Genomic DNA, 15998 nt, shown 5'->3' with positions numbered 1-15998 from the left:
AGATTTCCCTTTGCCCCAAAGGACGAAACCAAAAATTTCCTAAAACACAGAAAATTTCCCTTTGCCCTAAAGGACGAAACCAAAAACTTCCCAAAACACAGAAAATTTCCTTTTGTCCCAAAAGACGAAACTAAAAGCTTCCCAAAACACAGGAAATTTTCCTTTGCCCCAAATGACGAAACCAAGAATTTCTCAAAACACAGAAAATTTCCCTTTGCCCCAAAGGATGAAACCAAAAATTTACCAAAACACAGAAAATTTCCCTTTGCCCCAAAGGACGAAACCAAAAACTTCCCAAACCACAGAAAATTTCCTTTTGCCCCAAAGGACGAAACTAAAAACTTCCCAAAACACAGAAAATTTCTCTTTGGCCCAAATGACGAAACTAAAAACTACATAAAACACAGAAAATTTCCTTTTGCCCCAAAGGACGAAACCAAAAACTTCCCAAAACACAGAAAATTTCCCTTTGCCCCAAAGGACGAAACTAAAAACTTCCCAAAACACAGAAAATTTCCCTTTGCCCCAAAGGACAAAACCAAAATTTTCCCAAAATACAGAAAATTTCCCTTTGCCCCAAAGGACGAAACCAAAAAATACCCAAAACACAGAAAATTTCCCTTTGCCCCGAAGGACGAAACCAAAAACTTCCCAAAACACAGAAAATTTCCCTTTGCCCCAAAGGACGAAACCAAAAACTTCCTAAAACAGTAAATTTCCCTTTGCCCCAAATGACGAAACTAAAAATTTCCCAAAACACAGAAAATTTCCCTTTCCCTCAAACAACAAAATGAAAAAAACAAAATGTAAAAAACAAAGTTTGTAAAAAACAAAATGGAAAAAAACAAAGATACCGCAAACCCTCTATTGGACATCGTTATTGGGGAAAGATGAGCAAATTTCTCGAACAAAATGCATATTATAAGCCTCTTCAGCATATATCAAAATTATAAACTTGTATTTCTCGCTTCGTTGCAATGACCTGCAAGAAAAATTGAAAGATATCCTTACTATTGATATTCATTTACCCTTTATGGTGCTATTCTATTGAAGAATGAAAAGGGGAGATTTTTCTCCAGAATACTTTTTTTAGTACATGTCTGTTCCCTTGGGCTTCTGCATATCGACTTTTCTTTATGTTAGTTTTTGTCACGACTGTTTTCCGCAGTTCTCGTCGTGTTCTAAAACCGTCAAGCAGTCGATAATGGTGATATTCCAATGAAAAATGAACATGCTTGTTTTTAGTACTTTACTGTTCTCAAATATTTCTACATAATTGGCTTTTCTTTGTGTTGGTTTCTGTCTGAACTGTTTTCCAACACAAGGAATCAGAAAGTATTAGAACTGTTTGGTAATTTTAAAACACGATGAGGACTAGGGAAAACAGTCCAGACAGAAACCAACACAAAGAAAAGTCAATAATACAGAAGCACTTGAGAACAGCAGAGTGCTAAAAAAAACATGTTCATTTTTCAATAGAACAGCACCACAATGCAGAAGCTCATGAAAACAGACATGTACTAAAAATAATTTTAGACGGATGTCTCCTGCGATTGCCAGTGAAAATTTTAGTCATCCTAAGATGAAAACACTTTTAGTTTTGCCCAGAGCTTTCGATCCTGATGGGGATCTTCTTCAGTGACTGGAAGGACATTTTGCAACGAATTTCCTTTTAACATTTCATAAAGGTCATTCTTTGGAGACATCTCTCTAAAATCAATTACGCCAATTCATCGTTGAGAGAACTAAAAAAAATGTTCAGGAGAAAGATTTTCCCTTTTCACTGCAATAGCATCATTAAACCGTTTTTCTTACCAATCGTGACTTTAGAAAGCCATCAGTTGACCCAATATCGACAATTTTCAAATGATTCAGTTCCATCTCCATCTCCTGCCGATCTTTCAAGTGAAATGCCTTTAGGTGATCTCCACACAGAGCAAAAATGTGTTTTCTTGTCATTTGAATCTTCCTGACAAATTCCTTGCGGAAATATGATCCACCAAGAACAGTTCCTTCAACTCTCAGTTCTCTTCTCTGTAAGTCATTCAGAGGAGATGCATAGGTTTTTGTCATCTCAGAACTATCGAGATTATTGAGAGCTTGACTATCATGATAGAGTTTTCTTTCGTTCTTCACAATATTCTGAATGGCACATGATTTTGCACTTAGATTGTTCTCTTCGACTTCTTCATCGGTTACTTTTACTTCAGAACTTCCTCCAGAAGCTCCTTCTTCCTCTACCACAATTGGCTTCAATTTCACTGAACCATCAGAAAAGCCAATCAACAAATTCTCCCTTGAAGGACACATCTCAATAATTGTCGGATAGAATTTACTGTGAGTTTCCTCTAAGGGAATTTTGATGATATTGTCTCTTGTAGGGGATTTATTGAAGAACAGTATGAAGGATTTATTTGTGGCTACAAAATACCCCTCAACTGTTGCCTCAAAATCCGTACAGAGTATCACTACATCTGTATCCTTAGCCCTATCTTTTCCCTGAAGTTCCCTCAAAGCAGTATCACTGAATAAATCACTCTCAAAATACGATAGTTTCCTTTCAAAATTATTCCTTGGTGGTCTATCTTTCATCAAAATCGGCCGGAGATCGAAAATATTGCTCTGAATTAGTTTTATGTTGCTGAAAGTGTGATCACAGGCATTCCCACTGGATGCCACTGTGAGATCAGTTGAGGAAGTTTCAACAAGGACCCATACAATTAAAATTCCGTCTTCATGAAGGGAGCAAATCTGTGTTAAATATAAAATTTCAGGATGCTTTTGGGTGGCAGTCTAAAATTTTTCGTCTCTTTTGGGACTCTGGATTTCATTTTTTAAGAAAATTCCCATAAGATGAACTAAATATTAATGTTTTTTTTTTTTAAATTATTTTGAGTTTTATGTTTTTTTTAAATTTATTGAATACACTGCGACAAAATTTAGATTTTTGTATATGTCTTTGGCGAGAGTGCCAAAACTTAAGGGTCTCAAATCTAAAATCCGTTTATCCGGGTCACATCTATATTTTTTTAAATACGCATTTTTAGTTTTTATCTGTTTTATAAAATTCAAAAATTTATATCACCGGTCCTAATTATCCGGTGGTAGTCACATAAAGCTAAAATGACGCGTAATTTCATCATCTATAACTCTTGTAAACATATCAAGAACCTACGATGAAAATAAAGTATGTTTTTTAAAGATTTTTTGAAAAAGTGCACTAAAATTGTGCATTTTTCTCTGTTTTATCGATCTTCTAATAATTCTCCCACTTAAATAGAACATTTTATGCGCCAATTACTATGCCTAAAAGTTAGTGAATTTCATATTCTTTTATTTCCTTTTAGTTTGAATTTTATATCTTAATTCGTTTATTCACAATAATTTATTGAAAATAAAATGCATTAAAATCTATATATTTGCGGAAAAATACTGGTATCTCTGTCTAACCTACCGAGAAGCATTTTCTTTTTCACTCTCGCTTATACATTTCATATAAGGACAAGAGAAATGAAAGACAAGAAGGCTTATAGAGAAGGAAACAGAGGAGTAGCTGTTTAGCACTCATTATATTATAAAAACTCCGAATTTTCCATTTTTAATTTTTTATGGCTCCAGCACACCTTTTAGATCAGGAAAATTTCATGAAGTCGAAATTCGAATCCCTTTCTCACATGTTTTGCATATGACTATCTCATTCTTTCGCATACCAAATTCTATTGAGCTAAATTGAATTTGGGGAGATGTTTAAAAGAAGATGAAGAATACATGAGAATGAGATAGACATATTCAAAGCATGTGAGAAAGAAAGGAATTCGAATTTCGACCACATGAAATTTTTTGATCTAAAAGATGTGCAGGAGCCATACGACCGATAAATTTTAGTTATCGAATTTTCGATATTTGGATTTTTGATTGTTTGGATAGGTCTTGAAATTTCCAATCTGTTAATCAATAGATAAAGTAGACACAATTGACTTATGTTTCTTTTATTATTGTATTTTCATTTGTCCGAAAGTTTGTTACTGGACTAGAGGTCAAGTAAGAGATATCACCTCCCGGTCTTTGGTGACTCCTGCATAAGTTAATGTTATCTCTAAACATTTATTCATCATTTGCCCAAATCCCCTCCTTCCCTTTCAAAATCATCGTTTTCTTTTGGTTTATTTCGAAAAGGGCTATTACCGAAAAATTTTCGAAGTCGAATTTCGAAGGGTTTGTACTCCAATTTTTTCAGTATGCAGTGCCTAAGGTAAAAAATTTCAATTTTACTGCTCGAACTGCACGGAGGGAGTAGTATAATCCCTGGATTTTTTCATCCCCCCCCCCCAATTTCCACCTTCCAGCCCCCCGAAAATCATTTTTCTCAACAAATCTTCGCGTTTCAGACAATTTCTCAGTCCGTCTGTCTGCCCGGCTTTCGCCAGCTCGAGAGGCCAAACGGTTAGAGATAGCGACTTCGGACCTAAGGGGACCCTCCATAGGTCGACCCAAGGATCGTTAACATGCCCCTCATTTTCCCCCCACCCCTCCCCTTCCTCTCCAAAACCATGTTTTATTTGGGATTGCTCGAAAATGCGTCGTGCGATTTTTTTTTCATTTTTGAATATGTTTTAGAGACTGGGGGCCTCAGTGGATCAGTGGATAGAGCAGTGGCTCTGTGACTGTGAGGTCGAGGGTTCGAGACTAGGCAGCTGCAGATTTTTCAGCTGCTGTAATAGTCTCGAATTCGTCCAGTGAATGAATGGAAAAGTAATGTCAATACAAATGATTTATTGTCATCAATGCTCTGCGATACATAAATACATACATTGACAATGAACCGCCTAAAAAGAGAGGTTGGTATAGGAAATAAGTTTCGACATGCAGAGTTCAGTCGAATACAAATACTCATTCACTGCCCAGATCCACAAACCGAGGCTGGTTTGCCGTGATATAAAGCGGTACTGTGTGTATCAGAACGCACACAGAGCACTGTGATATGGAGCAGGTTTACTCGCCTTGGGGGTTAAGATGGAACAGGAGAATGGGGAGTGCATAATGGGCCCAAATAAGTGGCCTGGGTGCAGCGGTTCCGCAAGGAATATAACCGACCCATAGACAAATCTTAATCTTAATCTGTTTTAGAGACTACCCAGGCGGACAATTGACCATGTGTAAAAATATTGTTAAATCATTCCTAATAACCGTTTTTCAAGGTCAAAGGTTAAAAAAGGCTCTAGAAAGAGCTTTTATCTGGTAAATGGGCTCATGTTTGGGCTCGTTGGAAAGGTCTTGTAATTTCCGACAAAACTACACCGGTTTCAATCGGTTTTGAACCGATAATGAACCGGTTCATAACCGATAAATAATTTTTATTCAAAATTCAATAATATTACTCCTACTAAGGTATTTTGGGCAATGTTTTGAGCGATTTATAAATCCGTTCAAATCAGTTCTGAACCGGTAATAAACCGATTATGAACCGGTAAGTAATTTTTGTCCAAAATCAATTTTATTACTCTTAAAAATATTTCGTGGGATCTTTGGAGTGATTTACAAATCGGTTTAAATCGGTTGAGAACCGGTAAACGGTAAATGATGCAAAAGCACTTTTGAGGAATAGCATCTTGGTCACGAGTTCGAGTTCGAGCACTTCGCAAAGTTGGAACGCTTTGCCATGTCTTTTTTTGGTGGACTTCTATGACTTTTATACTCAAATTATTTAAAACAGAAAATTGCCAATGATAGGTCGTCCAGATAGGCTTACGATAGCTGAGATTCTTAACAGAGAACCTCGGATTGCTTGCAACTCGGAATCCTCGGAATGTATTCAAATTCGCTTTTCATAACTCCGTCAAACCTTTTAGGTGAGGAAAATTTCATAAAGTTCATTTCTCTTTTTTCTGTAACGTTTTGTTTATTTCTGTCATATTTTTCCGTACTCTTCTTCTTCTTTTGCACATTATACCAATTTAAATTTAGTTCAGTCCAATTATGAGACCAAGAGAGTGGGACAGACTAATGCAAAGCTTTGAGAAAGAAAGGAAAGTGAATTTTGATTTAATGCAAGTTGAATGAAAAATTTCCTGAAGTCGAAATTCGCATTCTTTTCTTTCTCAAACCAATTGCATCTGACTATCTTACTCTTCCTCTTCTTTTCAACATCACTGAAAATTAATTTAGCTCAACTGAATTTGGAGCGCGAAAGAAAGAGATAGACGTATGCAAAACGTTTGAGAAAGAAAGGGAAGTTAATTTTGATTTAATGAAATTTGAATGAAAAAATTCCTGAAGTCGAAATTCGTATCCTTTTCTTTTTTCAAATCTATTACATATGACTATCTCACTCTTTCGCACTCTTCTTCTTCTTTTAAACATCGCTGTAAATTCAATTTAGCTCAACCGAATTTGGAGTGCAAAAGAAAAAGATAGATATATGTAAAACGTTTGAGAAAGAAAGGGAAGTGAATTTTGATTTAATGAAATTTGAATGAAAAATTTCCTGAAGTCGAAATTCGCATTCTTTTCCTTCTCAAATTGCATATGTCTATCTCACTCTTTCGCACTCTTCTTCTTCTTTTAAACATCATTATTGAATTTAGCTCAACCGAATTTGGGGTGCGAAAGTGATAGACATATACAAAACGTGTGAGAAAGAAAGGGAAGTGAATTTTGATTTAATGAAATTTGAATGAAAAAATTCCTGAAGTCGAAATTCGCATCCTTTTCTTTTTCAAATCTATTGCTTATGACTTTCCCACTCTTTCGCACTCTTTTTCTTCTTTTAAACATCATTCAATTTATCTCAACCGAATTTGGAGTGCGAAAGAAAAAGATAGACGTATGCAAAACGTTTGAGAAAGAAAGGGAATTCAAGTTTGATTTCATGAAATTGGAATGAAAAATTTCCTTAAGTCGAAATTCGTATCTTTTTCTTTCTCAAACCAATTGCATATGTCTATCTCACTCTTTCGCACTCTTCTTCTTCTTTTAAACATCACTGTAAATTCAATTTAGCTCAACCGAATTTGGAGTGCGAAAGAAAAAGATAGACATATGCAAAACGTTTGAGTAAGAAAGGAAATTGAATTTTGATTTAATGAAATTTGTATGAATAAATTCCTGAAGTCGAAATTCGTATCCTTTTCTTTCTCAAACCAATTGCATATGTCTATCTCACTCTTTTGCACTCTTCTTCTTCTTCTTTTAAACATCACTGCAAATTAAATTTAGCTCAACCGAATTTGGAGTTCGAAAGAAAGAGATAGGCGTATACAAAACGTGTGAGAAAGAAAAGGAACTGAATCTTGATTTCATGAAATTTTCCTGATCTAAAAGGTGTGCCGGATCCATTTTCAATTTTATTTTTGAAAAAAATAGAATAAATACCTGAATTGGGTTGAATTCCTTGAAGAAATCCCCTTCAGATTTCCACTCCATGCTCTTCAATCTGACAATTTGGCCGATATCTGTTGGATTATCGGGTATCTTTGGGATTATCAATTGACAAGGTGCTTGTCCTAGAATCTTCTCGTCCTCTTGACCCTGCAGGGATTCTCGTATGTCGTAGAGCAAGAGGGATCCGTCAGAAGAGGCGGAAATGACTGTTTCAGGAGAGGATTTGTGAACAAGGACACAAGAAATATCACTCCAACTGGTCAAAATCTTCATGGGATATTTCGGGTCCAGGATATTCCAGACGCCCATTAAATGGGCAAAGGAGAGAGGTTCCTGGGCAGCATCGTGCAAATGGTGAACAGTCACGAGGACATTGGGTATTTCTCTGTCGGTAAAAATCCTCAATATTTGGTAGTTCTTGAATATTTCATGATCCAGGGACAAATTGTAGTATCCTGTACTGGAGGGAATTGTGGATGATTTCAGAGTCTTCCCTTCCAACTTCTTCTGCACAATGCTTGCAACGGCAACGGCTGATTTTTGCAGGAACTGATTGAGACTCTCGTAGTCAATGTGATGCAGAGAAATCTGATTGAGATTGCTGAATTTATGAGTTCTCCTGGTGTCACTTCCAACGCCCATTCGCTCCTCGTGATACGACAGTCCCATGCCGTCATGGAGGATTTCCTTGGAGAATGTCGGAGGACACTGTGTCCAGATGCTTTCGGTCTCATTTTCTTCAGTCTGTGTATCCTGATCCAATTCATTGTTATCCGTTTGCGTTGAGATCTGTGCGGTATTTCCCTGCCCGTAGACTTTCATGTAGTAGTCATAGGGAATGGGTTTCAGCTCAAACAGCGAAAATGTCATAATATCCAAGGAGATTTTCTTCATCAATTCGTCTCCACGGGAATTTTTTGCAACTTCCCGACGCAATCCGGAAACAATTTCCTCACCAAAAGTAACTCCAGAGTCATTCTGTTCCTCAATATTGTCCAGAGGGGACCTTTCACGTTGAATGTGAAGTTCGTAGTTTCCGGAATCGAGTTTTCTTTCCTCATCCTTGGAACTTTGATGGATTTCCGGGGATGTTGTTGGCGTTGAGGATTCTAAAGATTCCTCCGTTGAGTCACTTTTCTCCCCTTCGGACAATTCAATGGACTTACTGTCGGCCCTCGATGAAGTCTCAGACTCAAAATCTGATTCATAGGACTCAAAATCATCCTCATAGTTGTATTCCTGTTCTTCGGGTGAATTCTTCTTCCTCTCTTTGAGTGATTCCTTTGGTTTTTCATCCTCAAAGTTCACTTCAAAGGCCACTGCAGGTTTTACAGGTTCCGAGATGGAAGAATCTATCTCGTCAGATGGTACTTCAGGCTCTGGCTGAGGTTTATTCTTCAGAACAACAATCTCTTCTGGATCCAGTGTCCTTGTTCTTGTTCGATCCCGCGGCAGATGAACAATTTCAGGAATTTCAGGCATTTTTCGCTGCGACGGAGGAGAGGATACTGTAACATTATGCACCTGGGACATGACATTGTTCTTAGACAACCCAGGAATGGGTTTAGCCTTGAGAGGAAGTGATTTATTTGAGGATTTTGTTGTGGTTTTCAATTCGATCTTTATTGGTTTTTTCAAAGGCACTTTGTCAGATATGGACGGCTGTTTGCGGATTCCGGCAGTTGAAACTTTCTCTCCGGCTCTCACATGGGACGTTACCTGACTTGAAACCTTGGGTTTAATCCCAGAAACTCCTTTAGACGGGGTTTTCTTAGCTGGATCATCTTCCTGAACTCTGCTTATTCGTTTCTTTGGAGCTTCTGCAGGGCTATCAGTCGACTTAATTGTCGCTTTGGTCTTGAAGAGACCAAGAAAATTTATTAATTAATCCCTATATTCCCGGAAAAACCAAAATAACCAAAGATTTTGTGCAGAAAAGTGAGACAAACAAAAATTTGTGCGCATCCTTTCCTAGAAAAAAAAATGTGTGAAAAATACAATATAAATCTAAGAGTGCGTGAAAAAATGAACAAGCAGAATATCAGGTAGGATGTAGAATTATCATTTTACCTTAACAATCCTCGACATTATCAATATCCTGCAAGGAAACGGAGAGCTCACACTTTGTTTATTTTTGGTTTTTTTATGGGTTTTTCCCTCAAATCGATGAGATCCAAGGGGCAGATAACTGCGCCGCTCACGGTTCACTCGAGTGCCGATCTGTCGATCTCTTCCAAAAATAGTGCCGATCTCATTCGGTCTCATGCCGATCTCATGACTTCAAACTTGATTTTTAATTACAGTCGAGTTCCTCAAATTTGAACTCCTCAAATTTGAACGACGGTTGAGTTCAAAGTGCAAAATTTGAGGTTACGTGAAGAAAGTTTTGCGTGGAATCTGAAGCAGAACCATTTTTCTCTATGTTTCCTCAATATTATCGTATTATATTAACTTCCGCAACAAATTCCATTTATTTCACAATAAATTACATTGATATATTCTCTAAATTTATTTATCTTAATTTAGGGAACGTGCATTTCACCTGACTTACGTTACATTTTTGAAAATAGCGTTCTAATTTGAGGAGTGAGAAATGTCATCCATACCTCCCAAATGTTCAAATTTGAGGAACTCTACTGTACTTAATTACTGAATAAATCAAATCTATAATAAATCAAATTTATTTCATACGTCGTTAGTAAGTTTCATAAATATTAAACTTCAGCAAAAATGTTAACTGTTCCATAAAAAAACTTTTCAAGATTTTTGTTGAAATTTTTGCATTTTTTATGCACTGGGTAAAAGTTTTCGTGGTATAATATAAACGCTATGAGCAATTTCCATGTGCATGAACCAGGATGTTAATGTTAGGAGTGCAATACGTTTATCCTAGCATTTTTCTACAAAATAGAAGGTGAAATCATTAAGAATCTAACCTAATATTATTATTACATAATTTTGATCTCCTTAGCCCTAAATCATGTAAGACGAATTCCTGAAAATGTTTAATAATATATAAATAATAATAGCATATAGGGGAGGCTTTGATCGTTCGTACAAACGCTCCCTTCAAACACTTCATATTTCTCCCATATTCCTTTATGAATCTCACATATGGCTATATATTTCAATAGCTAGACTTAAATTCCATCTTTCCTGAAAAAATTGAGAGTCTAATCCTTTTTTCCTAGTCACAGGAAGCAAAAAAAAAACAGGACCAAAACTATAATTTTGCTGTGCAATAGTTGAGACGATTGTGCACAATTAATATCACTTTTCTGAAAAACTACTATCACAGGGGGTACAGGAGTTATTAGGGTTCAGATTTATGTAAAAATCTTCTAGGCACTTTTTGTGGGTGGAAGAAAATTCACAAACTTGACTCACATTCATCGATCGCACATAGAAAACATGGCTTCTCGCACACTTTCCAGGAAACATCATTTTAGATGCGATCCCTCATATTCACATCTATTGTAATCTATCGATTTGGTCCACCATTAAAAAGTAAAACTTACACACCACCATAAAGTGGTACCATCCACTGCAAAGTTTTGAAGAAAAATATATTTTTATTAGATTGAATTTTGTATTTTTATTTAAAAATAACTATTTTTAAATATTACTCATTTTGTATTACAATTAAGCGCAAAGCAAATTATGTTTCATTTTAGATTTTCACAGAAAAAAAATCTCTTGACCTCGTAAGTACGGCTACTTTAAAATTTGAAATGAGACTAATTGCTGACATGGCAAAGTAAGTCTGCAAGATTAATCAATTTGTAATTTGACACCTGAATTGTTTGTAAGAAATTTCCGATATTACACGAGTTTGAACGAGCACTATACACTCTATATGAAGCCTTAAAAATCCTGAAAATGAAGAGACATCGTCGATCCTCATAAAGAAGTTATGCTCGATCCACGACAGAGTAAATTCGCTTGCACGTTCATGGTCAGTTTCAGAAATGTCATTTTTTTCTGATAAGAAAATTTTTTAATTGAGCAATTAATGTTCAAACAAAATAATTGTGTCCATCTGAAGGAAAGATCATACGATAAATTAGACGTTCTAATGGCCACCGGAAGTCATGGACCACCTTATTTGAAGGTCTGGACTTCCTTGAAGACAAATTATCGCTTTCCACTGGGAATATCCCAAGTAAGAATTCACTAACATTTACGTACATTACGAATATTTTCTACTGTATGTTTCTGTTCTGTTTGATCTTTTCTGAAAGGATTTAAAATTTCCAACCCTGTTTCAATCGAAAATGAAACGATAAAATACCCGTAAATGATTTACCTTTCTCGAATTTATTTTTTATTTGTTCGTGTGCTTTTTACTCGTGCCAAAACATTAAAATATACACTCTTTTTAAGCAATTTTCCATTTCGAAATGGTTCTTTTCTTATTTATGTATCGATTTATTCGGACGTACGCCGGTATGTCCGTAAAAATTATACGAAAAGATAATTCACAGAAATCTTTTTTTCGTTATTTTGAGCGCTCCGTAAAGTTGGGACGCTTTGCCTTCGGGGTTTTTAGGCTGTACAGTCAAAACAAAAGCCAATGTGTTTCTGAAGATTGTCCTGGAATGGAGTCGTAGACAAACAAAAATTTTAGTAAGAAGCAATGGAAGTTCGATCAAGACACGACAACGTCTCAGAAATCACGCTCTGAATAAGATTTGGCTAAAAAAAACGTTTCGCGCTTGATTTTGGGAAAACAATGACCTCCACAATTCTTGGATGCAAAATCGTTTGACTTCTTTAAAAGCGGCATTTTGTTGGTCAATGTTAGGACTAAAAAGTAGCAAAGTATCAATGAGTTGAAGACAGCCCTTCCTCGTGAATAGCAGGACATTCAGAAGGCTCACATTCGTGCAAACGATGCATTTTTTGACAGACTTAAGACCATAGTCAAGTCAAAGTAAGATCGTATTGAACAAAACCGATAATATTCTAAAATTTTGATGTATTTACTACCATTTTTCTTTATTTCAAAAAAGTTGAACAAAAAATGAGGATAATACAGACTCTCTCAAATTCGGGCATATGGGACCGAAATGTCAGCCGAATTAGACAGAAATTCGGGCGACAAACTTTTTGAAATGCAACGATTTTTTATTCATGTGCATATAGATATGGAGTTTACACACTCATACTGTTGTTGTCAAAATTCTCCATCGGAAATATTTTCTTTATTTAAACAAAAATCCGTATCAAACTGGTTCGTGAAAAATGTCTATGATTGTGATAATGATTAAAGATCTGAAAATGCCATGATTATCTATTTTATTCTAACCCTAACCTTTCATACCTGAGCAGTCGACTTGCCCTCTTTAAATCGCTATAAATCCTTTCTTTCCTTTCAATATAAATTTCCCTATAAATAGAACATTCTATAAGTTTGCATAATCCCTATTTTCCTTGTTTCCTACTTACAGGTTTTCAATAGATTTCACAGATTCTAGTCTCGCGTGTTCGTCCTCGGAATCTCTCTCACAAAATGACATTTCATTTCTGCTATGGCAACACTAAACTAACAATGGCTGACCCCTCACATTTAGTACATTCTCATTTCAAATTCAAATCTGCAACACATACATAACGTAAATTGCATGAAAATCCCTCAATAATGCAAAATCACATCAAAATTAAGACAAACCATGCCAAATTTGAGTATATTTGATTCATTTGATAATCATAATCAAACTTGAAAAATGACAACAAACTTTTTTCAAATGTAACCACCGCTGCCCGAATTAAAAAGTAGCCCGATCTTAAAAGCAGCCGAATTTGCGAAAGTCTACTGTATAGCGCTTTAGTTTGTTGCATTTTTTTTCAGCCACCCTGTATTTCATAAGAGCGAACTGACATTTAAGTCTGCCGATCTCATGTCGATCTACTGATATCATGCCGATCTGCCAATCTTGAGCTTCAGATCGGCACTTCTTTGCCAATCGCCGCTCACAGTTCACTCTGAGAGCCACTTATTCACCCCTTGATGAGGTCGATGAAAAACACCCAGCGCTCCTCACGGCGAACATTTGCAATACAGAAAATCGATGAGAAGAAAAAAACATCGAGTGGAAGAAGAAGAAGAAGCGAAAGAAAACAAAATAAGTTTGTTTAGTGAAGGATTTTGTGTATTTTTGTGGGTAAAAGCGTGAAAATGTCGTTCAGTGTTGGTTCAATTTTAAAGTGAAGTCTCAATTGGATGTTGAGGTGAGAAAAGAATGGCAATTGCAGCAAAAATTCCTTAACATTTGGACATGACTGTGGCGACTGAAATTTCTGTACACAAAATGCGCCATTTGTAAATTCTCTTTTCTATGCTTCTTTTCGCTCCAATTAATTGATGCTTTTTTGCCTCCAAAATCCATTCAAAATCCCTCCGGGGTTGGGCATAAGTCCACAATTCGCGGAATTCGCGGTGATTTTCTGGGAAAATCTCAGAATTTTGGAGATTCAATAGGGTCAAATGCACTTTCTTCAGTAGAGGACAAATTGTTTGTTTTTGTCTTGCTGTGTGCCTCGAGTAAATCAACAAGAAATGGATGCAAAAAGTGAAAGAAAGGTGGAGACAAAATGTGATGTGATTTTGTGTGGCAAGAAGAGGAAAAGTGCCTGATAAATTGGTCAAAATGTAATGCGTGTGGGACTATGAATGGAGCGCAAGAGAATTCTCGGTTCTCTGCCCACACAGAAAAAAAGCATCATCGGGATTTTTAGTGTGTAGGAATTACCCAGAGAGCACACGCCACTGAATTTTTCTATCAACAAGCGTCTTGTCTATCGCTAATCCCTGGCTGATCACTTTCAGATTTGCCCCGTGGCACCAGCAATTTTAGTAAATATCGTGGCAAAGAAGTGCACTGGAGGGTCAAACGTCGTCATCGAGAATTTTACAGAGAAACCTGCTGCAATGGATGATAGGGAAAGAGTTATAAGTGCGTCGGAGATTATTAGAGGTAAGAGAAATGAAAATACTGAAAATTCCTATAAGACTCGAGGGCATTCTTCCAACAAGGGCAGAGAGAATACGTGATTAGTTTTTCCGTTTAAGGCCAATTGATAACTAGAATAGAACTTTACATTAAAATGAATTGCCCTTCCCTTGCCGATGTTCCAGCTGAGATAAGGATCAGCTTTCAATTTTTACTAGCCCTCCTAGTCCCTCAAATGCCTCAAATCCTAGGAGCAGGAAACTAATTGAAGACTGATTGCGAAGATCGAAAAATTAAGAATTGGCCCTTGATTGACCTCTAGCATTTAATTTTTCCGAATTCCTCAAAAATTCTCAGTGGAACCTTATTTGACAACAATAGGGGAGAGTGGGGGACTTTTATACAGTTGAAGATTATTTTAAGAATAAATTTAAAAAAAATTGTAAAAATGCTGTTTTAAAGGAATTTTCTCCTATGGACCCTAGGGAAATGCGATTTTTAGCTGAGATTCTTTACAATTTTAACCCTTTAAGGACGAGAAAGTCAAAAATTGAGGGTCAGAAAAAATTTTTTCCTAACTTTTTAGAGCAAAATACAATTTTAGAAGGCCGTAGGAAAAGTTTCATTTTTGGGTCACCGGTGACCCAATCGTCCTTAACCCATTCAGTCAATAATGTACCAGAAATACTTGAGATTGAATGTTCATATTTTGGGATTAGTTTGCTACAGAGTAATAGATGAATTTTTTGATAAGAAATTTTTATTTATTCATTTAGGGGGCGCGTTTAGCCCCTGTCAAACACACGTCTTAACGGTCATTGAATTTAAATTCTGTGCATTAATTCATTACAATCTCTATTGATTTAGATAGAGTAATTATCCAAGAAAACAAATTGGCAATTAGAATTCAAATCAGGAAAGAGGCCAATTTTAACACATTTGACAGGATGACGAATTTTCCGTCCGGCATTTTGAGCAAAAAATTTGCATGACTTTTCGCCAAGCAAGAAAAGAACAACAAAATGTATTTCCATCTCTGTCTAAGTATTTTCTAAGTAATTGAAGAACTATAGTTACTCAAAATCCATTCCCGACAGCAATTCGGATAGCAATTGCACAGGAATGAATCATTTAAAATCACTCAATTTGCGTATGATGTATAATACCATGGTAAGGAATGGGTTAATGGCGTCTACACACTAGTAGATTTTTTTTAAATGCTTTTAAAAAAAAATTGACATTTCTGCCTACAAATAAAGGGGAAATTTTCTTTAAAAAGGCATTTTAAAAAAAATTCTACTAATGTGTAGACGCCATAAAGGGCTAAAACACATTTTTTGACAAAAATCGCTTTCCATGCGAAGGGTTCATAAAGTAAACTTAAGGGGGTTGCCTTAATTACAAGGTCAAAAAATCTATATTTTTTATATTGCGTAAATAGTATCAAGAAAAGGAGAGACTGGGGCAGATTAGTCACTGATAGAATTAGACACTCACTGGGGTGTTATAGTTCCTCTTTGAAAGAATATTGAACAAACTACTATTTATTCAGAGTAATTATCTACACAGTAAAAACGAGATGAAATTGGCAGATTGAATTCCATTAGTTGAATTGAACTACAGTAGAGTCTCGCTATAGTCCATATTTGGTTTCAAATTTGACAC

General features: G+C 36.0%; 2 protein-coding genes across 7 annotated transcripts in view; one reads left to right on the top strand and one right to left on the bottom strand.

The window, feature by feature from the left end:
* Positions 1-828: 828 nt before the first annotated feature.
* On the bottom strand, positions 829-9538 carry LOC129797951 (cytoplasmic dynein 2 intermediate chain 1). The gene is made up of 4 exons (XM_055840846.1): positions 9451-9538; positions 7372-9351; positions 1816-2751; positions 829-982 (listed from the first exon to the last, which is right to left on the bottom strand). The coding sequence occupies exons 2-4, from the start codon at positions 8911-8913 to the stop codon at positions 932-934; spliced, it is 2529 nt and encodes an 842-aa protein (XP_055696821.1). The 5' UTR covers positions 8914-9351; positions 9451-9538; the 3' UTR covers positions 829-931.
* A 3915-nt stretch (positions 9539-13453) lies between these two features.
* The window catches only part of LOC129797947 (dual specificity protein phosphatase CDC14AB), a 48915-nt gene continuing 46370 nt past the window's right edge, over positions 13454-15998 (top strand). For 4 of the 6 annotated variants that reach the window (XM_055840842.1, XM_055840841.1, XM_055840840.1 and 1 more), the window contains exons 1-2: positions 13466-13611; positions 14210-14357. In XM_055840842.1, coding sequence (XP_055696817.1) covers positions 14312-14357 — 46 coding nt within the window. In that variant the 5' untranslated portion in view covers positions 13466-13611; positions 14210-14311. Of the gene's footprint in view, positions 13612-14209; positions 14358-15998 lie in introns of all 6 variants that reach the window. The other 2 variants (XM_055840838.1, XM_055840837.1) reach the window with 2 other exon arrangements.

The sequence above is a fragment of the Phlebotomus papatasi genome, chromosome 1, assembly GCF_024763615.1.
Source record: "Phlebotomus papatasi isolate M1 chromosome 1, Ppap_2.1, whole genome shotgun sequence".
NCBI classification, from domain to species: Eukaryota; Metazoa; Arthropoda; class Insecta; order Diptera; family Psychodidae; genus Phlebotomus; species Phlebotomus papatasi.
Note: the sequence above shows the minus strand (reverse complement) of the source record. Positions and strands in the feature narration are given on the sequence as shown.

Coding starts and splice junctions, on each gene's coding strand:
- LOC129797951 (XM_055840846.1), bottom strand. CDS start 8,913: ATGTCCCAGGTGCATAATGTTACAGTATCCTCTCCTCCGTCGCAGCGA. Junction 2,752..7,371: donor AGGAATTCAACCCAATTCAG/GTATTTATTCTA, acceptor TATTTAACACAG/ATTTGCTCCCTTCATGAAGA. Junction 983..1,815: donor GCTTTCTAAAGTCACGATTG/GTAAGAAAAACG, acceptor TTTTTCTTGCAG/GTCATTGCAACGAAGCGAGA.